Below are 24,956 nucleotides of genomic sequence, written 5' to 3' on the forward strand. Positions count from 1 at the left end.
TTGGGATGGGGGTGAAAGTGAGAGGGGGAACCTTAAAAACTTGATCCGAGGAGATGGAGAGCACAAGAAAATGAAATTCAAAAAAAATTCGAAAAAAATCGGAAAAAAATTCGAGGCGCGGGGGCGATCCGGACGACGCTGCAGAAGGCGCAGCAGAAGGCGCGGGCGGGGGTCGCGAAGGGCGCGGGCGGGCGCGCGGGCGGGCGCGCGGCGGGGGGGGTCGCGAAGGGCGCGGGCGGGCGCGCGGGCGGGCGCGCGGCGCGACGGCGGGGGTCGCGAAGGGGGGGGGGGTCGTGGGCGGGGGTATTGGTTGGGGGGTCAAGGGTGAGGTAGTCTCGAGGGCGAGGTCATGGTCAAAACCGGAAGTAACACCTAGGTGTGAAAAGGTGACCCTCCAGCTGCTGGTCCTAGACCGGATACACCGCTCAGTGGAAGGCCCTAAACCGGATACACCGCTCAGAGGAAGGCCCTAAACCGGAAGGGACCGCTCAGTGGAAGGCCCTAAACCGGAAGGGACCGCTCAGTGGAAAAGTTCACTACTTATATATATATATATATATATATATATATATATATATATATATATATATATATATATATATATATATATATATATATATATATATATATATATATATATATATATATATATATATATATATATATATATATATATATATATATATATATATATATATATATATATATTATATATATATATATATATATATGTCGTGCCGAATATGTAAAACTGGTCAATTAGCAAGAACTCATTTAAAATTAAGTTTTTTCTAAAATTTTCTCTTATACGTTTAAAGATATATTTTTTTTATTAATGTTGGTGTAAAAATTTATAATTTTGCACCAAAAGGAACTTAGAAAACTTACCTAACCTTATTATAACCAGCGCAATTTATTTTAGCCTAACCCAACTAAATATATTTTACATTGGTTTACAATAATTTAATACTAAAGAAACACAGTGAAATATATTTTTTTCGTTAGGTTCAGAATGATTTTGGCGAAATTATTGCATAAACAAATTTTCACTTGTCCTATATGGCAAGATGAGCGTTGCTATTTAAGCCAAGATCGCAAGTTCTGCCTATTCGGCACGACATATATATATATATATATATATATATATATATATATATATATATATATATATATATATATATATATATATATATATATATGTGTGTGTGTGTGTGTATAAACACTGATCTCTGGCTGAAGGAGACTCGAACCTACGAACCTTAGGACAAGGTACGCAGTACTTTACCAATCTACCCACACTGGACAATACCTTGGCGTGTAGCTTGCGCCACACGTTTAATCCAAGGCAGCCAGCTTTCAGGGAGAAGACTTACAGCTTTTCATCTCATCCCCTGCATGCATCAGCCTTACTAGAGATTTTAACAAATCTGGTTAGCAGTAATCTGAAACCAACACAACAGTGCATAAGTGTTCGCAATAAAGCTAACAGAATCCTTGGATTCATATCAAGAAGCATAAATAATAGAAGTCCTCAGGTTGTTCTTCAACTCTATATATCCTTGGTTAGACCTCATTTAGATTATGCTGCACAGTTTTGGTCACCGTATTACAGAATGGATATAAAAGCTCTGCAAAATGTACAAAGGAGGATGACAAAGTTGATCCCATGTATCAGAAATCTTCCCTATGAGGAATAGACTGAGCCCTGAATCTGCACTCTCTAGAAAAGCGTAGAATTAGGGGGGATATGATTGAGGTGTATAAATAGAAGACAGGAATAAGTAAAGGTGATGAAAACAGCATGCTGAAAATATCTAGCGTAGACAGGACTCGCAGCAATAGTTTTAAGTTGAAAAAATTAGATTCAGGAAGGATATAGGAAAGCACTGGTTTGGTAATAGAGTTGTGGATGAGTGAAACAAACTCCCGAGTACAGTTATAGAGGCTAAAACGGTGTGTAGTTTTAAAAATAGGTTAGATAAATACATGAGTGGGTGTGGGTGGGTGTGAGTTGGACCTGATTAGCTTGTGATACTAGGTCAGTTGCCGTGTTCCTTCCTCAATTATTATTATTATTATTATAATCAAGGGGGAAGCGCTAAACCCGTAGGATTATACAGCGCCGGGGGGGGGGATGTGGAAGGCATTCAGGCTTAATTCGGGGAACTGGAGCACAGATCCAATTCCCTAAATCAAGAGCCCCTCACCAACTTCAAGGAACCTTCCGTGAGGGGTTCCTTCCTCAAGTGAATGTGACCTGACCTGACTAGGATGGGTGCATTGGCTTAAGCCAGTACGAGACTTGGACCTGCCTCGCATGGGCCAGTAGGCCTGCCACAGTGTTACTTCTTTCTTATGTTCTTATGTTCTTGATTATTATTATTATAATCAAGGGGGAAGCGCTAAACCCAGAGGATTATACAGCGCCTGGGGGGGATGTGGAAGGCATTCAGGCTTAATTCGGGGAACTGGAGCACAGATCCAATTCCCTAAATCAAGAGCCCCTCACCAACATCAAGGAACCTTCCTTGAGGGGTTATGTTCTTGAATGACACATGTATCTAAACTTTGATAAAGAATCTTTCTGTACGGTGTACCGTGAGTCTGGAACCCTAGGAGGAAAATTAAAAAAAAAAGGCAGTAATAAGGCCATTTATTAACTGAGGGTATTCAGTATGTCTACTGTTATCATTCAATGTATTATTTGTGTTTTTTTTTTTACGGAATTAATTGGAAAGCCAGCGGGAAAACTCGGTTATATAACTAAAATTTCAGCTGAGTGCATTAACTTGCGGGTAAGACCCACGTCAGGAGAGATTTTCCCAGCTCTCCTGACAAAATAATACCAACGACACCGCCACACGTCCCCACCAGGGATAGCACACACCAAACAATACCAGGTAATGACCTGCCTCAGGGTTCTGGTGGTGGTGGTGGTGAAGTGTATGGCTCCAGGGAGCTTGCTGGTCCCCCTCTTCCCTACCTTACCTGAGCTTGTGCTTCTATCATCCTCATCCACTCCCCACCATCCTCCAACCCCCTCCCCTCACCTCCACGCCCATAATGTGGTAAAATATGACGATGTGTGATGTGCAGTCTAACATACCGTCATAAAGACTGCACACTTCACTCAAATAGTTTACACTCTAATGGCGGTATAAACTTTATCATTCGCTGATTCAACAGCTAGTTTGTTAACTTAAAAGCCTTTAAGCTGAACGTGGGTCATCAACGATGCCATTAACCTCTACACTAACATCCACTAATACTTATCCCTGAACAGGTACATACCTCTTTGAGTATATACACCGAGAGGTATACACATCACAGAATATATACATATATACATATATATATATATATATATATATATATATATATATATATATATATATATAAATATATATATATATATATATATATATATATATATTTATTTTATTATCACACTGGCCGATTCCCACCAAGGCAGGGTGGCCCGAAAAAGAAAAACTTTCACCATCATTCACTCCATCACTGTCTTGCCAGAAGGGTGCTTTACACTACAGTTTTTAAACTGCAACATTAACACCCCTCCTTCAGAGTGCAGGCACTGTACTTCCCATCTCCAGGACTCAAGTCCGGCCTGCCGGTTTCCCTGAATCCCTTCATAAATGTTACTTTGCTCACACTCCAACAGCACGTCAAGTATTAAAAAACCATTTGTCTCCATTCACTCCTATCAAACACGCTCACGCATGCCTGCTGGAAGTCCAAGCCCCTCGCACACAAAACCTCCTTTACCCCCTCCCTCCAACCCTTCCTAGGCCGACCCTACCCCGCCTTCCTTCCACTACAGACTGATACACTCTTGAAGTTATTCTGTTTCGCTCCATTCTCTCTACATGTCCGAACCACCTCAACAACCCTTCCTCAGCCCTCTGGACAACAGTTTTGGTAATCCCGCACCTCCTCCTAACTTCCAAACTACGAATTCTCTGCATTATATTCACACCACACATTGCCCTCAGACACGACATCTCCACTGCCTCTAGCCTTCTCCTCGCTGCAACATTCATCACCCATGCTTCACACCCATATAAGAGCGTTGGTAAAACTATACTCTCATACATTCCCCTCTTTGCCTCCAAGGACAAAGTTCTCTGTCTCCACAGACTCCTAAGTGCACCACTCACTCTTTTTCCCTCATCAATTCTATGATTCACCTCATCTTTCATAGACCCATCCGCTGACACGTCCACTCCCAAATATCTGAATACGTTCACCTCCTCCATACTCTCTCCCTCCAATCTGATATTCAATCTTTCATTACCTAATCTTTTTGTTATCCTCATAACCTTACTCTTTCCTGTATTCACCTTTAATTTTCTTCTTTTGCACACCCTACCAAATTCATCCACCAATCTCTGCAGCTTCTCTTCAGAATCTCCCAAGAGCACAGTGTCATCAGCAAAGAGCAGCTGTGACAACTCCCACCCTGTGTGTGATTCTTTATCTTTTAACTCCACGCCTCTTGCCAAGACCCTCGCATTTACTTCTCTTACAACCCCATCTATAAATATATTAAACAACCACGGTGACATCACACATCCTTGTCTAAGGCCTACTTTTACTGGGAAAAAATTTCCCTCTTTTCTACATACTCTAACTTGAGCCTCACTATCCTCGTAAAAACTCTTCACTGCTTTCAGTAACCTACCTCCTACACCATACACTTGCAACATCTGCCACATTGCCCCCCTATCCACCCTGTCATACGCCTTTTCCAAATCCATAAATGCCACAAAGACCTCTTTAGCCTTATCTAAATATATATGCACTGAGAGAGAAAACTTGCGAGGTTAATTTACATTGCTCATAAATGTTAGTGGAATTATTACTGGATTATTTCTCTGCTGAAGAGTGAACACATGACGATGGCAATGTTTAGGAAGTTGAAGTGTGAGACTCTGTCTTATAAGTGTTAGTATTACTTGTGAAGATGGTAAATGTTACTTGTTAGGTGTAAAGGTATTAAATGTTAATTGTAAAAAAGTTAGTTGCTGCTTTTAAAGGTCTCATATCTTATTTGTAAAGGTGTTTAGTGCTGTAAAATAAGAGAGAGAGGAGAGAGATGAGAGAGAGGGAGAGAGAGAGAGAGAGAGAGAGAGAGAGAGAGAGAGAGAGAGAGAGAGAGAGAGAGAGAGAGAGAGAGAGAGAGAGAGAGAGAGAGAGAGAGAGAGAGATGCCTTTACCTACAACATAAGTTGTATGGTTTGTTTGCGATCGTGTCATTACGATTTCGTGAGACATAAGTGAATATTGTAGGAAAAAAGTACCTAAGAGCGAAACCCTTTATACCTAATACTTTTACATACAGTACTTAGCACTTATGCATATAACACTTAGTATCTTTACAAGTGACACTTAACAACCTCTACAATCAGCACATAATTCCTTTACAGGCAATAATAAAGCCTCATAAGACATAACCCATTTCACATCCTGTAGAGATTCATTCACAGTTACGAGCCAGATTATATGATGCACAAAGTATGCGTAATTTGATCATTGTTTTGTAAAGAAGGAGTTGGATGCGATGGACATAAATGGTATAAAATACCCACACGATGGAAAAAATATGCACAAATGCGGTATAATGGGATCCTTTATTCACTACGTTTCGCCCACGCGGTGGGCTTTGCTAGGTAAATAGTACATGAGTGTATATAGGGTGGGGAGTCAGATGGAGAATGTTGGGTAGGCTGTATTTGAGACGGACTTTGTGGTCATGTGACCGTGGCCTTCCGTTCGCTTTTGCGGTGCCTTCTGTGATGTGATGGTTTAAGTTAAGGTTCTAATAGCAAATGCATTTTCCAACCCATTTGCGACGCGTTCATTTCTCCTCGTTCTACAGACGAGTGGTTAGCACGAGGCAGCGGAGAAGGCGACACCTACCTGGAGAGTGAAGAATTAGACAAATATGTAACATCTGGGTATCATTATTATAGACGTTTCGCCATCCAGTGGCTTTATCAATGCAAATTCAAGAACATAATTGGAAGACAGTAGAATTATATTCGAAAGATAAGGTAATCAGTCCCTCATCTTTGGAGTTGGTGAAGAGCACCGTAGTCTTGGAGAGTTTGAAGCACAGTGAAGGTTATCTGGGGATTATATATTGACGTCAGGTAAGGGACGTGAAGCAGACGAAAATATGGTCACTAGTAGGCGGGATTCTACTCCCTGCAGTGTTCCGACGATCAACAACGTCTTGACTTAGTCCAGTACTAGGCTTCCATGTGGATGGCCTGATCAGTCAGGCTGTTGGTGCTAGCCGCACTAAGTCCAACGTATGCATCACAGCCCAGCTGATCAAGGACTGACCTGATGAAATTGTCCGGTTCTCTCTTGAAAACAGTCAGGGCCCTGTTTGTAATTCCCCTTTAATGCATAAAGGGGGGATATTGCAATGTTTTGGTCCCTTCAAACTTATCGAGTTTACCCTTAGAGTACTCATTGCACCCCTGCTTTTCACTGGGGATGATTGGACACCGTCTGCTGAGACTCGTACCGTCATGAGAAATTATTTGTTTGTGCAGATTTGGGAATGCAAGACATCGTCGTAGTTAAAATCGCTGGAACCCACGTTCATTGTGTACGTTGCAGAAAGAGTGGAAATTTGAAGTCTCTCTCTCTCTCTCTCTCTCTCTCTCTCTCTCTCTCTCTCTCTCTCTCTCTCTCTCTCTCTCTCTCTCTCTCTCTCTCTCTCTCTCTCTCTATCTCTCTCTATCTATCTATCTATCTGCCCATCTATCTATTTATCTGTCTCCTCCTTCCAACCAGTTCTTGGAAAATCTTCAACCTATCAGATATTTTGCCAACGATTACAAACTGAACACATAATGTATAAAAATTATTTGGATAACATATGTACAAGTTCCATCCACGGGATTTTCCTGTTTAACATGTACACTCCCACTGGTGATCTCACTGCCTGCCAAGACCAGGCTGCTGGCCTTCTCCTATTTCTTACTCAACAGTAACCAGGTTCAGTCGGTTTTAAATCCACCACGGCTAGCTGAAGTCTGTTTGATTTGATCCATTACGTCCCCCGTCCCCATGTACCAATTTCTCACTTATGGGTCAGTTATGGGGAGTTTGGTCTGACCCATTTCCTATATAATTCAACAGTTTATCTGTGTGTCACTGTTTCTTTGCCTGGCTGACTATGTAACATACATGTGTACTACCTGTAATGAATTTGGTATCATCTGTTACCTATATAAAATAGGGATGTCCTAAGGTATCCCTATTTTTACTTCTACTACTACTACTACTACTACTACTACTACTACTACTACTACTACTACTACTACTACTACTACTACTACTACTTTTACACGACTCAAGACTGCAGGGTTAGTGTGCGTGGTAGAGCACTCGGCTCTCTTCACCGCTGATGTGGGGCTGACCTAAATAAAGAATGGAATTTTCCAAACTAAACTAAGAATGCAAAATCTCCGCCAGTCAGGTCTTTTTCTATCATTTATTTTGATGTTACATAAAAATTAAGAAGATAAACTTAACTATGTTGAATAATGAAAGTCATCACACCGTGGCTGGAACAGATGACAAATACCCCAAACTTGGGAGAGAAACCCGTGTCCTGGACCCAATGTCTTGGTACGCCATTTTTGGATCCAAGACCTGCGTGGCATGGACCAGAAATTTCCATCCAACGCTTCTCGGCTCTGATGTTCTTGAATTCAACAAACACGAGCGATAACGTCGTTGAAACATGAATTCCGTGTCTGAGATTTCTGCTGAACGAAAACACGAAGCCAGAGTTCTGATGAGGAATAGCGTGCGGCCCCATCTCCACATGCAGTTGTTGTAAAACCAGACAAATAATGGGTTCCAGTCAGTTCTTGTCCTGCTTCGATACAAGTACCGTAAAAAAAAGAAGTCATTTTACAATAAGTCGACCAAACGCAAACATTTAAACCGGCTCGACAAGGCCAAAAATGAGTCTCTGTACGTAGGTGATATTCCGGCTCATCAGTCTGCAGTCACCGTAACTTGACTGACTGGTCAGATCAAGTTGCTCTGACCACCCCTCCAACACTCTCATTGGAAATCTGGTCTTTGAGGTCATGTGTTTCTCCATGATATATATATATATATATATATATATATATATATATATATATATATATATATATATGTGTGTGTGTGTGTCTGTGTGTGTGTGTGTGTGTGTGTGTGTGTGTGTGTGTGTGTGTGTGTGTGTGTGTGTGTGTGTGTGTGTGTGTGTCTGTGTGTGTGTGTGTATGTGTGTGTGTGTATGTGTGTGTGTCTGTGTCTGTGTGCGTCTGTGTGTCTGTGTGTGTCTGTGTGTGTCTGTGTGTGTCTGTGTGTGTCTGTGTGTGTCTGTGTGTGTCTGTGTGTGTGTCTGTGTCTGTGTCTATGTGTGTCTGTGTGTGTGTGTGTGTCTGTGTGTGTCTGTGTGTGTCTGTGCACCCACAGAACAAAATGGTTTTTAAGCAAATACAAAACTGCGACCAGCTGGCAACCGAATCTGGGACATCAACCCAGCTCCTGGGAAGCAAGGTAACCAAGTTAACTTGGTTTCCAAGAGCCTGGCTGAATGTCCCAAGTTCGATTCCCGGCTGATCGCAAACGGGCGAAATTATTTACAAACATTATATCTCAGTCCACAGCAGGATTCGAGCCTACACACTCTGAATCAGTGTACGCGGTCTGACTGTGTGGATAAAATACTGCGTACACTAATGCAAAGTGTGCAGGGATGAATCCTGCTGTGAACTGAGAGATAATGCTTGTAAACTGTTAGGTTTACAAACATTATCTCTCATTATCTTATCAGTAGATCTGATATTTTTTCAAAAACGAATTTAGTAATTCAGTGGACTGTCGGGATTCGAACAACCCGCTATTTTTTGAGTATCTATCAGTGAATTTACACTTAATGGATCTCATAGTGTGTATACTCTGATAACTGTGAATTTCTCAGTGTACATTAATCCTTCTTTTAGTGATTAAAGTGTTCTTGATTGATCAATAGTCCTTTACAGACATCAAGGTAACCGCCTCTTCCCTTCATCTCTCCTTGAACGAAGATATAAATATCGAGAATTTCAAAATATGTGAACAGTTTATTACGATTTTTTTTGTTTTTGTATCAAATTAAGCCGGACTCCCGACGTGCCGCATTTGCAACGAGAAACTAAACGAGAAAATAAGCAGTGTAGAAAGTTATTCAATATTGAAGTTATGGAGAAAAATGAACGGTGAATCCTCACTCCATAACACAGCAGAGGCAATCAACATTAGCTAATTCGGATAACACTAAATAATACCACTGTTGCTGATTTTGTGGCAGCTCGAACCAAATTCTTCCCGGAATTCTCATTGTTATTTACAACAAACCCACAAATTGGAAATGAAAACTGAACGAGTTTTTTCTGTTCAATATGTATTTGTTAAGAAGTGTTCAGCCTGGGTATTGAAACCTTCATATACTTCTGTTTACACTGTGTTGCATGTGAAGAACGTTGTATTATATTGTATGTAGAAAATACAAAATACAAAGAATACATTGCAGTGTCTGTGGAAGTGGATATTCTTGTTCACACAAGCTGCTCTCGAAATAATTATATCTAAAATAAATATTATGACAATGATCATGTTGAAAGGTTGCCGACTTTTGCTATAAACACTGTATAAACATTTGAGTTAGGATGTGGATCTCATCCACCTTGTTTGAGGTCGGGCGAACACCAAAGATACAACAAACATTCCCTCTCTAGATCATCACACTGATAGCAGTGATGGAGATTATATCATATTTTGCAGTCTCATATGTTTCCTATGTACCTTCAGGTACTGGAACGGAGAAGTGTCAGCCCTGGGATCTCTAGTAGTTTCCATGAACCTAGACACCCAGTTAATGATTGTCTTTCATCGCTTCCCTATGATCAGCAGCACCACCTGCTAATCCATATTAAATGGAATATAAGTGTCAGCCAGAATAGATGTAATAGTATAATAATACCACACCAGCTGTCTGTTGTTTTTTCCAGCATTACAAGGTTTTTATTGGCTGGACTGTGGCAAGGCTTCTTTTGTGTTTAACATGCTATTCCTTTGAACGTGTACAATTCAAACCATACAGACCACACTGATAATTTACCATATTGCTAGAAATACATTACAGTACTACCTTTGTTTAAACAGGATAAGAAGAAAATAAGTGCAATGCGAAGGGCCTGCAGTTCAGGATAGCTGTTAAAAGAGTCTCCAGAATTATGTAAATTCATGCGTCAGAGATGAATGATTACCTTTAGTAACCTTGTACCCTGATACATAGCTAGCTTTAGAAGTTGTTTCCACGAATGGGCGCTCTCGGCTAGATTATTTGCGGACTGTAGTTTCAACTGGTCTTAGTGTTCAATCAGTAAATGCATCCCAAACACTAATTACTGGCACTAGTGATGTTAGAACCATATACTCCTGCTTTATCGTCTTTTTGTTCTACTTATGTTTGCTTCGTCAGTTCATTTGATGCTATAGATGACAAACAGAAGGTTGACATAATAATCTGTGAGTCTGTACGTAATGTCCAATCTGCGTACTCTGGTTTTGTAAATGGTCCAAGTCGGATCGAAACGTCGTCGTAAGCTCCTCTCTCCTATATGTGGGTTATTTGTGTATTCCAATTACGCTCTTGTGCCTTTTTGTCCCTTCATGGGTTCTGAGAGGATGTCGTACCTATAAACGGAAGCTAGCGAGGGATAGAAAATATCACATAATTTGGTTGGCATTCATATCTAATTATAAAAATAACCCAGGTAGGCGTGAACTCCAGCGAACGCGGTCCCCTGGGAACGTATTCGCTTGGAAAACCTCCTCTTTTCTACAGTTTTGCAAGCTTCTGATGATGTGTTGATTGCAACACGAAAGGCCTAGAGCTATTATTCTACTTCTCCCGTGGTTGCTTTGCATATATATATATATATTATATATATATGTATATATATATTTATATATATGTATATATATATTTATATATATGTATATATTTATAATATATATATATATAATATATAATATATATGTATGTATATATATATATATTATATACATATGTATATACATATAATATATATATATATATATATATCGTGCCTTAATAAACTGAACTTGCCGCAAAGGAAAAAGACCAGGGACGTCACCAATTTAGAACGACTTCACAGGAGACGATTTCCTGTTCGCCTCTGTAGCTTGATAGACTGGATAATTTAAAGCAAACGATGATGAACGGCTTAGGTATGAAATATTTTCTTAAGAAAAAAATAACTAAAGCATTGACAATGCTCAGCTTAACCAGAATTTTTTGTTTTGTAATTCTCAAGTTGGTCCTGGAAACGATACAAAGAAATCTTCCAAGATCGATGGACCTGATTCTTGCTTCAATTCTTAGGGCACAAAAGCGGTATTTAAAATTAGGTGTATTAATAACCATAACATCGCGATCAACGCAAATCTCAACGAATCTCGTGAATTCAGACAAGAGGAGCTTCAGTATCTCTGTAAGTGCTGGATTAAGGATATTTTGTTTGTGCTGAAGTCTTATTCAGTGAAATTTCACGTTGTTGTGAAAGCAACAATATATGTTGGGAGAGACTTGTCTACTCGATCCTACGGGCTTGAAACCGACCTGTTACCATCGCGCCAATGATATTAAAAGTATTCAACACAGATATTTACTTAATTTTAGTATATTGTGATAGTCACTAATTTAAGTGAAAAATAATTTGTGTGTGTGTGACATAAAGTAATCGAATCTTTTTAGAGAGTGGTGGCATTATTTTTTTGTTTAAATTAACCCTACCAACACAAGTGGATGAAAGGCTGAGTGTATGTACAGGCTGGTTAGTGTCGGGGCCAAGCAAACTTGCTTATCCGGCTCAACAGGCTCCTGTCGCCACTCCCCCCCCCCCCGGCCCCAGTATCACCTTCCCCATACCCTTCTCTCAATACCCTCTTTCCCCACTCCTTTGCCCGTTCCTGCTCCTCACCCCGCTGGGCGTCCTCACCACACCGGTTACACCTGTATATCTCAGACCACCCGTCTACATCCCGTCCTTACCTCACACTACCATCCACTTTCCGTCTATCTCGAGATCATATAGTGCAGGAGTGGACAGTCATATAAACTCTCGAGGCTTCCAGACTTTCTTGTTAAAGAAATAGAATACATTAAGATGATACTACTGGTATCATACATTGTCCAGACTATCACCAAATACCCTTCAGGTAGACAGAGAGAGAGAGAGAGAGAGAGAGAGAGAGAGAGAGAGATCAAAAAAGAGATGAAAGGAACCTAAAAAAGAAGAAGAAAATCCAGTATAAACCTCAATGGCAAAATGAAACCTTTAACATTGAGGATATGCTTCAAGGACATGGACATCATGCTGATAAGAATGAAGAAATAAACAAAATACTAAGAATCCTCTGACACTAAACTCTGGCAGCCTTTTTGACATAACACAAACCCCACTCGACTTTGAAGAAGTCCTTGATAGCGCGTCCATGCACTGTGCACTGCTTCTAGACGTGTACAACCCCACATTCATAAAAAAAAGACGAGTAGATACAAGAGAAGGTGACAATAAAGCAATCTAAAAAGTAAGAAACCTATAATAATACTGAGAAATAAAACTGCTAAACATGCGAGTCACAACGTCTCACAAAATTATATATATATTTATATTGTAGGCTGACAAATGGTAGTATAAAAGAACCTTTAATTTTTACAATATTTAGTCCATTGTTTGGAAAGTTGGCGTACATAACGTACATAAACTTTGCAGAAGTTGTAATAATGGGACAAAAAACGCACAAAATGCGAAGAAATGAATAACTGGAAAACACAGCAAACAGCTCTCGCACTTTCAAACAAATCGAACCTAAAGAATAATAGCCGATACAGTCAACTATGAAGTCTACACAGCGAAAACACTGCTCCCAGAAGCACAGTAACTGCCTGAATCCTCTTTCTTATTCTCTTATCTGACAAAGACAAAAACACAAATCATAGCACTGTAACACAGCTCGCAGATGATCCCATAACTTGTACACGTGTGGAATCCACTGAGTACTCAACAACTAATTAATCTTCCAATTGAAAATGAAGAGGATCTTAGAAGCCGAAATGTACAAACTTTCTTTCCTCTTGGTTGTGCCCTCAAGCCTTTCTTAAATCAGCAAAGCTCGAGGATTGTGCCTAAATATTTGCAAGAAAAAATCGTAGAGCAATGTACATTGACGTGACCTTTCTTGATATCAATGAAGGACGAGTCTGAGTTATTTTCTTTCTTACACAATAATATTTTCAGTATTATACTTTCTAATATTTTACATAAACATAAATTTAATTGAGATAGGCCTATTAACATTTGTCATTCTTCCTTTGGGAATAGGGATAATGGGAGCATCCTTCCATTTTCGTGGGATGTCTCCCATATGTATTACCAGCTATGCAGGACAAAGAGTCGTCCTTAACATTAGTAAGAGCTTTAGTTAACCCAAAGGTGATTACATTAGTATGAGCTTTAGTTAACCCAAAGGTGATTACATTAGTAAGAGCTTCAGTTAGCCCAAAGGTGATAACAACATCCCAGAGGCTGTTGACAGACGTCTTTAATTGCAATCCAAAATTTCCATTAATTAATTAGCATATCAGCTGTTATCTTCCTCACGCACTGCGCTTCTGATGTTATTTTCTCTTTTTTCGTATCACACAAGAAATAAGAAATGTAAAAATATTAGGCAAAATATAATTTAAATAAAATTTACTTGGCTGCTAATTCGAGTTAACATCACAAGGAATGACAGAACTGATGAATTGTGATTTATTAGAAATAGGAACGTAAGAAGGAAATGTAAACTACTACTTTGAAAAGGCATTGCAGCACATTGCAAGGAAGATTCGGATTAAAATTGAAGAGTAAAGACGATGGTGGCCAAGAATCGGTTATGTTACATGTACGTGATGCAGGTTGATGTAGGAGCCCCAATATAGGAAAGACAATGTAAAGTGTGTGGATAGGAGGATAAACACACACTTATGCATCATTTCTTACAGTGTAGCAGATGGCAAGAGTAAAGAATTAATACTAGTCATGTTTAAATAGTATAAGCATGTCAACATGTCAACACGTGAGCATCAAACAAGGGTGACCAGTGCTTGCATGTGCTTGAAGAACTGCAGCACGAGATCAGGGATGGACAGTGCGTGTGTCTGTTGGAAGAACTGACGATTCTTATTATGCAGGAACTGGCGAGTTTAAGTTCTTTAAAGAGGGGAGCCGTGACGCTGGTGAAGGGTTTCTGGTATAAAGAACTGGAGATACCCTCCTCTTCCTCGGAACAAAATTGATTATCTCCCATTCGCTGCATGTCCTATACGGGTTTAGCGCTCCCCATCAATATTTTAATAGCACTATAGTTGCGACAGATGGTCCAAGAACTGTAGCAGGAAATATCGATGAGCTACTCTTCTGAGAAGAGAATAAACAAGTGATGCAGCGTTGTGTTTATCCTCTTGCGGCTCTTTACTCTCCACTCTTTGTATTCTTGTAGTCAATGACGAGCATCTAACTAGAAATGTTTAGGTCTGGAGCTCTTTTTTTTTTAGGGGGGAATGTTTCCTAATAAAAGACCTTGGCCTGTTTCGTGTGTTTTATATTTCTGGTGAATATTCTGATCTTCAAATAAAAGCACATCAGTGTCGCTTAAGTATTCCTACTGAGACAGCGATGTTAGTCAATGTTGATCACCGATAAGTCGTTGGTATTCTATACAGTTACACTGTGGGAACACCTGCAGTGTGCTTGTATATTATTAAGTATGAGAGACACATTGTGGGAACACCCGTAATGAGCTGCTGCTCTACTTTATTTGATAGTTACACTGCGGGAACAAAAGTTGTTACCTGTCATACTCCATCACACAGGATGAGGCCAACAGACCCTTGGTTGTCTTCAAGAGGGAGCTGCACAGATACCTAAAGTCACTGCCGGATCAGCTGGGCTTTGGTTCGTACGTTGAACTACGTGTGGCAAGCAATAACAGCCTGGTTGATCAGGCCCTGATCCACCGGGAGGCCTGATAGTAGACCGGGCCGCGGGGGTGTTGACCCCCGGAATACCCTCCAGGTAGACTCCGGGTAGAGGTGTATACAAGAAGCAATGAAATATTTCACTCTGAGCTGGAAGACTTTTGCAGGGAGATGAGGACACTCTCAAAGAATGAAATTTTAGAAGTAATTCTGGAAAAACTAGTTAGAGAAATTGTCAATAACCTCTTTACAAATTACTTTCCAAAATTTGGAAGAAAAATCCTCAAAAATCATATGCTACTTCATGATAGCAGTTCCCCTTTGTCCTCCCAACCCGTTCCAACCCCCCCCCCCCAAAAAAAAAAATCTATGACATAACGAGGCCCATCTATTTGGATAAGCGTCGAACCATCAATTTGCGATTCAGCAAACTGTTAAATCCGTTGATTAGCATGTGGGGAGCTAACAAGCGTCTCGGCTTCCTGGGAAAAGTGAAATGAACGGAAAAGCCGGTGCAGGGTACACCGTGTGACGGCACACTCCCTCTAATATACTGCAGCACACACGCTTGCGGCACGGGCCGTAACCACGCCGCGATTCGAGGATGGAGGGTCGAGCCTCCACCACTTCTTGCGCTAAATGACCAACACAGGTTTAACATATTACATAAATAATAATAATAATAATAATAATAATAATAATAATAATAATAATAATAATAATAATAATAATAATAATAATAATAATACCCGTATAATATAACGAAGGGAATTTCATTTATATTCTATAATTTGTTACATTTATGTTCTAAAAACTCTTTCATCTGTATTCTAGAGGATCTTGTATTCCTAACTTGGAGGAATTTACGCTTATCGGAGGATCACATTTATATCCTTCAGTAACATGCATTTATATTCCAGAGGATCGTAAACTAATCCAACTTAACGATCCTGCAGGACATTACACTTATATCCTGCATGATCTTGCAAACTGATTATGGACAGCAACACCCACTGGAGGAGGATATCCTGTAGGAGATATGCGCCGCCCTCTGGACGTTCATTCAAACGGTGCTATTGTTATAGATAACAATCCTACACATTGGAGACGGCATCTGGGCGACGTTTCAGTCCCTACTGGATCATTATCATATCCCCGAGAGACTTGGTATTGATCCTCGGTAGATCAAAACCTCGTTCAGTCTTCATTTTTATTTTGTTTACTCAAAGTCGTAATACGGTGTCTTCAGTTCTCTTTAATATGGCGGCCATTAAAGAAACAATCAGTCTTAATGAACGCTGATAAGTTGGAAAAAGAAAATACTCATCTTGCTGCACACGAGAAGGGAAACAAAAGTATTTTTAATGACATGCTACAAAGAGTTAGGATACAGAGGCTGGTGGGAGGCGCAACCTCTCATTGTCAAGGATAGGAAATAGATATTTAAGTTGTAAATACTAAATTTTTTTTCCGTATGTCATTATTTTTTGTTATTTTACGCGGAATTGTCATATTATAAATAACATAGAATACCGACACGTTGATTAGTAAGTCACGTGTGCAACACTGGGAATCTGCGTTGAGGAGCAAAGGCACATGTGCAACACTATGACTCTGCGTTAAGGAGCGAAGACACATGTACAACACTAGGAATCTGCGTTGAGGGGCAAAGACACATGTGCAACACTATGACTCTGCGTTAAGGAGCGAAGACACATGTACAACACTAGGAATCTGCGTTGAGGGGCAAAGACACATGTGCAACACTATGACTCTGCGTTAAGGAGCGAAGACACATGTACAACACTAGGAATCTGCGTTGAGGGGCAAAGACACATGTGCAACACTATGACTCTGCGTTAAGGAGCGAAGACACATGTACAACACTAGGAATCTGCGTTGAGGGGCAAAGACACATGTGCAACACTATGACTCTGCGTTAAGGAGCGAAGACACATGTACAACACTAGGAATCTGCGTTGAGGGGCAAAGACACATGTGCAACACTATGACTCTGCGTTAAGGAGCGAAGACACATGTACAACACTAGGAATCTGTGTTGAGGAGCAAAGACACATGTGCAACACTAGGAATCTGCGTTGAAGAGCAAAGACACATGTACAACACTAGGAATCTGCGTTGAAGAGCAAAGACACATGTACAACACTAGGAATCTGCGTTGAGAAACAAAGACACATGTGCAGCACTACGAATCTGCGTTGAGGAACAAAGACACATGTGCAACACTACGAATCTGCGTTGAGGGACAAAGACACATGCGATACACTAGGAAACTGCAATGAGGAACAAAAGACACATGTGCAACACTGACTTTGCGTTGAGAGACAAAGATACCTGTAACAGTCGTATAACGCTAGGGAATGGGCAGTAATCAGGTTTGATCTGAAGAGCAAGGTAGCTCCAAGTCCTAGGATCATCAGGTCTTCACCAGCATCAAGGCATCCTCCTTGAAGGGGAGTAATGTTTGATTATATCACTCATATCAACATTTATCCCACAAACATGGTTTCCAGGAGGTGCAACAACTCAGCGGCCATTGTAAACACCAAGATTTATTGCCCAAACACATTCAGGAGTCCACTCAGTGCTTGTGTGGTGCCAGATGTTGGGGACTGCACAGAGTTGGAGTCTAGAGAAAGAACCATGTGCAATGTATAGTCCGGATCCCTCAGTGAGGACTACTTTCAATTCACAGTCCAGACCCCTCAGGGAGAGGGTCAGATTCTGTGTATAGTTAGGAATCTAGTGGGTCTCTCAGAGAAACCCCAGGTCCAGCGTATAGTCCGGACCCTTCAGTGAGTACCTTGCTATACTATACGCAGTTACAGTCCACAGTACCGCACAGCAACTCAGTGGCCATACTGTGTATTTCAGTGCCAGCCCCTTAATCATTCACAATTGCTGAGACCTTGGAGGCGCATTGCTAGTCACTGTTAGCAGTGAAACCTCGGCACAAAACAACCCGTGTTGCATCACTTGTCCCATGTGATACAGTTAAGGAGCTTTATAGACAGTACCCATTGTATGAATTACGTATCAGACCAGTGACAGCCATTAGAACTAATGATTAGTGTCATAATCTGGATCTCTTTACAACTCTTGCTATTCTAGACCTTCCACCTAGATTATTATTTAACGGGTATAGCGATTCATGAAATACAACTATTATTATATTCTTAGAGAATCGTTAAATGTAGGGGTCACAGAGCGAGTGGGGAATGGACGGTTAGCAGGTTTGATCCAAACAAGTGGAGGATAACTGCAATTCCTTGAAGCAAGAGCCCTTCACCGGTATCGCTGCACATCCTTAAAGGGCATAAAATGCGATACAATCTGAAAGAAATTTAATGTAAACAGAAGAGCGTGTAATGTCACTCAGATTTCGTGAAAGCCAGACAAAGACGCAGTTCTACTGCCATATGTCCGTAGATCAGGAAGATATAGGAGGAACTAAAGCACATAAGGTAGTGTTGTGGTGCTTGTAGTGGGGATGCATCCCTCCTTCCCGTCTTCCCCCCCCCTTCCCTCCACCAGGACGGGATCTCCCCTAATTAATGCCATTGAGGACTCACGTCCTGCAGTCTGCCAGTGTCATATGGCGAATTTTAGGCCAAACTAAAAATAGGTGACGATTTTCCAGCATGTTTTGTTTACCTGTTACTCTAGTTATACCATGTTGAGTCCAGGTGACCAGTCTAATCATGTTGTGGTAGTGGTGGAGGGTCGAGTGTCACTGACGCAGGCGGGGTAGCAGAGGTCCAGCCACCACCATCACACACAACAACCCCAGTAACTGCTGGCGACCCGTGGGACCTGTCGGGTGCCGCTCTCACCCGTCCACTCCGCCCAATCGCCACTGGCCAACACCCTCACCCAACAGCACAGTTTACAGTGTAGCTGTCGTGGCAATACTCCCTTCATGCTAGCTGCATTTGGGAGCACAGCTGCTTATACACATGATATACTACCAGTCAGCTGTTGCCACAACGTCCTGCAGTAGATCAACAACGGCAAGTGCTGGCGAGGAGAGGATCTTCGAACTTTTCAACGTCCACTTGAGGGCCGCAAAACGCAAGGCTGGCAAGGTTAAGGCAGCAGCAGGACTCGTTCAGTCCTTCCTCGCACTCTAACAGGCCAGCATTGACGACCTTCCCGGCGCACCGTCATCCTCATACCACCACCAGGCACTGCTGGTTTCCCCTTCCCATGGACTTCAGTGTTTCAGCAGCACTGGGAGCGTGATGCACGGGTGAGACAGACAACGGGAAGGCTCCCAGACACTGGACAACTCGCTACTTTCACCGTGTTAGTGCTCATCAGACCCTTAAACAACTTTAGACCAAGGACACTTCCTTGGGGAGTGTTCCCAGTTCCATCCTGTGTACCTCCGAGCAACGAACAATGCAGTAATGACATACTGAGTGGCTCGTTTGATATCGTAGTGAAGACATACACTAACATTAACAGGTGCAGAGGTCCAAAATATAATATACATGAAAAGTATATTGACTTTTACCGAGAAAAGTGTTTCATTTTTTTCAACAGCAGGGGACCGAAACCGGTGTTTTGTAACTGTTGTCATAGTGTGAGTATCAGTAAGTAACAGGGCTAGTCACCTACCAGCCCACGCTAAGCACCCACCAGCCCATGCTAGGCACCTACCAGCTTACGCACTTCCCCTCTCAACCCCGAACTTAACAAGTAACCGCTGTGTATTGGGATGGATAATGACGTCTTCAGTGTGTAGAACCCACCAGTAGACCTCGACCCCAGCACTTTGCATTAAACTCCCGGTAGACAGCACTGAATTACCGGTACATAGCACAGATCTCATGGTAAATGGCACTGAACTCTCGACGGATGGCACTGCAGTCTCAGTAGATAGCTCCTGATAGCACTGAGCACCCGTTAGAGGGCACTGAGATCTCGATAGATGGCACTGAACGACAGGTGCATGGCACTAATTTCCCAATAACTGGCACTGAGCTCATCGTCCCCATCCTCCCACACTCTGCCCCACCTCCCTCACCCTGCCCCACCTCCTTCACCCTGCCCCACCTCCACTCCCTGCCCCAACCTCCCTCACCCTGCCCCACCTCCTGCACCCTGCCCCACCTCCTCACCCTGCCTCAGAACACTGTTATTATAGCCTAACTCGGACTCCCGAGTAACCTTAATTACGTGTGCTAGTGACCTCCATTCATTGGTCAAACGCCCAGCAGTCGTAAGCCTGCCAATAACATCCGTCATGTTGGCCCAAACTGCGTTGTTACTACCACACTACCACAACTACCACAACCACCAGTGAGTTAACAATAGCAGCAGCACAACCACTATCACTCATACTACCAATGTGGCTCTAAAGCCAACACTAGCAATCTCTACCGTCATTACTACTGTTGCTACTGCTAATACTACCACCACCACCACTAATACTACCACCACCACCACTTTCACCACTACTGCTGCTATTACCAGTGAATCAGCACTGCTTCTAAAATCACCACTGTTTTTTTCCTCTAGCCTTCTCCCTTTCTTTCCCCTTTATATCCCTTTCTTTTACCTTTCTTTCCCTAGCTGACCTATCACGGTGGAAGACATTCCACCAGGCAGCCACGGTGGAAGAAACCCTTTTCACAGTCAGTCATAGTAGAAACAACATCTTTTACCAATCACGGTGGAAATAACGCCTGTCACTAGTGGAACTGCAGTAACATCCTTCACAGTTAGTTACGGTGGTAAGAAGCCACGCGGAGTAGCGTGTCTCGGAGCCCATTACGGCACTCAGTGTAGTTGGTCTCAGTGCCTTTCAATCCACTCAGTGTGGTGGGTCATGGGGAGCTCAACAAGTCATTCAGTGTAGAGGGTCTCACAGTGGACGCTTAATTAACAGGGATCATCACTAGACCACCGCCCGTCTGCATCCCAACTTCACCGCCCACTTGTATACCTCCTGGCTAAGGCCCTGCACCTCCCTGTTGCGATTCAGTACCTGCTGGCTAGGACCCAGCACCTTCTTGCTGCGATCCAGCATCTCCTGGCTAGGATCCAATACCTCCTGGCTAGGACCTAGTACTTTCTTGCTACGACCCAGCACTTACCAGCACTGCCATCCCTAACAATACCAGTACCCTCAATAGCGTCGCCGTCACCTTCAACAGCACTGCTGCTACTACTTACAGCAGCACCATCACCCATCACCATTAGCACCACTGCCAGCACCGCCACCAATTCCGCTAGTAGCACCACCAGACGACAACATTAACAGCAGCATAGCGGATAGCTGATGTAGGAAAGGCAGCAGGAGCCACACAAGGGCCTGACTCTAGTAGCAACAATGTTCCGCAACTCAGGTGAGACTTGGTTGTTTTTACCAGGGGGAGCCACCCCTAGTTCCTCCCCAGTGAGGGATCTCTCCCACTTCCTCTCTCCCTCCCACTACAGTTGGATGCTCCTCCCTCTTCATCCCATCCTCTAGAGAGGGATCCACTTCCACCTCTAGCTCATGCAGGGATGGATCTTCGTCCTCCCAGACAGGGGATCTACTCTGCCTTCTTTCTTTCCCCAGAGAGAGAGTTTCCCTTCTTAATTTTCCCCCAGTAAGGGATCATCTTCCTTCCCCAGAGGCGCATCTCTCCTTTTTTTTTCACTCCCACGGGAAGGGTTCCTTCCCTCTTTCTCTTCTTTCAGAAAAGGCTTCACTTCCTTCTTCCTCCTTTACTTCAGTGACAAGGGTGTCCTTCCCTCAGAGAGGGATGTCTTCCCCTCAGAGAGGGATGTCTTCCCCTCAGAGAGGGATGTCTTCCCCTCAGAGAGGAATGTCTTCCCCTCAGAGAGGGATGTCTTCCCCTCAGAGAGAGATGTCTTCACCTCAGAAAGGGAGCTCCTCCTTCCCCTTAAAGAAGGCTCTTCTCCCTTCCCTCAGAGAGGGATGTCCTTCCCTCAGAAAGGACTCTCATCCCTTCCCTCAGAGAAGGATGTCCTTTTCCCAGAGAGGGATGTCCTCCCCTCAGAAAGGGACGTCCTCCCTCCCCTCAGATAGGTATCCTCCAGCTTATCTCCTCCCCAGAGAGGGGAAGCGTCTTCCACTTAAGTACAGTAATCTTATGCCCACAATGTTGAACCTGTGAGGCATTTGTTTTTCCATTCAGTAAACAACGTGCACATCAATACCCACAGCAGGAAGCTGGATACGAGCTGTGTGTGTAGATAACACGACTGACTGAACCCTAAACCTGCGTTCATACCGGACGATCACTGGTACCACCCATTAATACTGTTGATGGTGATCCCGGCATCCTTCCTCCACCTCTCTCTCTCTCTCTCTCTCTCTCTCTCTCTCTCTCTCAGTTATTCATTCACTACCCATTAGAGTGGCCAAACTGCTACGTGTAATAGGTTCTCTCTCAATACCGTACGTAAGTCCATATCTGCCATACACTTCTCACGCAGCTCCTCGTTTCTCTGCTTCGCAAATTCACTGCATCCGCACTGAGGCAGATAACTTAATTTCTCATATTATTGCATATCTATTCATTATTATCTCTATTGCTTATCCTAGCTACAAGGAAGTACACCCCTCATTCTCCTTTTGGGGAAAGTCTGTCTTGCGATTAATGGATGGAGGATCGAGCCTTCACCACACGAATTTAACGCTTCGCATGATATTAATACTAATCATCCTTCTCTTCCTTTTTTTTTTTTTGTTACAAAATGTTGCGTCCTTTTTTTTAACTTTTGAGTCTTCCATAATTATCATAGCCTTACCTCAAAGTCCTGATTACCTCAAAGTCCTGATTACCTCAAAGTCCTGATTACCTCTGGTGGCCTGGTGGTTAACGCTCTCGCTTCACACGGTGAGGGCCTGGGTTCGATTCCCAGCCAGAGTAGAAACATTGGACGTGTTTCTTTCCACCTGTTGTCTATGTTCCCCATCAGTAAAATGGGTACCTGGGTGTTAGTCGACTGGTGTGGGTCGCATCCTGGGACACTGACCTAAGGAGGCCTGGTCACAGACCGGGCAGCGGGGGCGTTGACCCCCGGAACTCTCTCCAGGTAAACTGCTCCAGGTAAACCTCAAAGTTCTGATTACCTCGAAGTCCTCCTCATCTTCCACCTTCCTCTGCACTGGACTGAAGAAGTCACTGTCTGGTGAAACGTTTCCAGAATAAAGATACCCAAATGTTGCACAAGCATCTCATTTAACACTTGCATCTTGACCCACCTCGACTATGTTTCAGCCTGTCATTGCCTTCTTATGAAGCTGTAAATACCTCCTCACGTCATCTACCTCTGCACTTAGTCGTTGACAGAACTTGTCGAATGTTTATAAGTACCTAAGTTAAGAATGTATATAAGTACCTGCTATAAGCAGCTCCCGACTAGCAAGTCCATCGCCCACCCGATATACCATGGGCACTAGCACAATGTATTTTGTATCCACACCTTCAATCTCTTACTCAGGATGTTAGAACATAAGAATGGAGGAAGACAACAGGCAGGCAGTGAGGACAACTCAACTACCATGGCATGAATCTCTCCGTCTATTTTTGTGTGAACACAGTAGTCATCATTATCAGACCAACCCGTAACAGCACCTGTGGCGGAACCTACGTCGTAATTTCACCGCAGTCCCTAACCTGGTCAGGTTTGTTCTACGTGTAATGTGTTGTCGGATATGCTGCGTCAGAATCAGTGATTTCCGGGAGATATCACCCTCAGATACCAGTGCAGGTGCTGAAGTGATGAGTGTAATACTCGGGTCTGACACTGTGGGCGAAACGTTGTCAGTAAAGTATCGTATTATACTGCATTTGTGTCTGTATCCATTAAACAATTGTAATATGTTGTAACATATATACACAAGGCCTAAAGGATTTTTGTTATTTCCTAACTCATTTACCTGTTTATCCTAGAGAATTTAAATGGAATTTGAAATCATACAAAGTGTAAATGAAGAATATTCCAGTGGATACCTTATACGTTTATTTTTGGTATTTGCAAATCTCATCGGTAAATTTGCCATGATTAAAAAAAAGCTGAAAATATAGAATCAGACGTTTAAATCATCTAAGAATTCACATTAGTAGCGAAGTTATGACTTAAAACGATACATTCCCAGTTACGTGAAACTTTTCCGGGATATCTGAGATTTCTGCAGAATGCTTATTATTACCATGATGGCCTGCATCCGTTCTTGTACCAGGGATCCCCTAAGGATCCCGTATCAGGGGGGACCCCTCCCGTATTAGGAGGCCCTTAAGGTTCCCGTATCAGGGGACTTCTAAGGATCCCGTTTCAGGTGACCCCTAAGGATCCCGTTTCAGGTGACCCCTAAGGATCCCGTATCAGGGGACCCCTAAGGATCCCGTATCAGGGGACCCCAAAGGTTCCAGTATCAGGGGGACCTCTAAGGATCCCGTATTAATGACCACCGATGATAATAAATGTGCAAAAAAAAAATTAACCACCAGCAAGAGTCGGTTCGCCCCCCTTGGAAGCTGAGTAATGGGAATGCTAGAAAATAACCTTTCAGTCTCGGAATGATACATGACTGAAATTAGTAAAATGATGAAGTCATTAAAGTAAACACTGTATGAGACCTTGAAAAAAAAACACGACAGAGTCTAAAACCCAGTTACTGTCGATAAGCGATGAGGCACTAAACTATCAGATTCTAGTTGCTTAGAGGGGATGAAACAGTACTAATGATTCTCACGAATAGATTTGGGAATTTGAGTGTCATCCTTCTCCGTGCTGCCGAACTGCATTGAAAAGACATCCAGACACATAACACAAGCCATGAAAT

General features: G+C 42.5%; 1 protein-coding gene across 1 annotated transcript in view; it reads left to right on the plus strand.

Annotated features, from left to right (window-relative positions):
• Window positions 1–18,929: 18,929 nt before the first annotated feature.
• The window catches only part of LOC128700720 (innexin inx2), a 102,290-nt gene continuing 96,263 nt past the window's right edge, over window positions 18,930–24,956 (plus strand). The window contains exon 1 of the mRNA XM_053794076.2: window positions 18,930–21,501. Coding sequence (XP_053650051.1) covers window positions 21,486–21,501 — 16 coding nt within the window. The 5' untranslated portion in view covers window positions 18,930–21,485. The remainder of the gene's footprint in view (window positions 21,502–24,956) is intronic.

Source organism: Cherax quadricarinatus, chromosome 20 (genome assembly GCF_038502225.1).
Source record: "Cherax quadricarinatus isolate ZL_2023a chromosome 20, ASM3850222v1, whole genome shotgun sequence".
Classification (NCBI taxonomy): Eukaryota; Metazoa; Arthropoda; class Malacostraca; order Decapoda; family Parastacidae; genus Cherax; species Cherax quadricarinatus.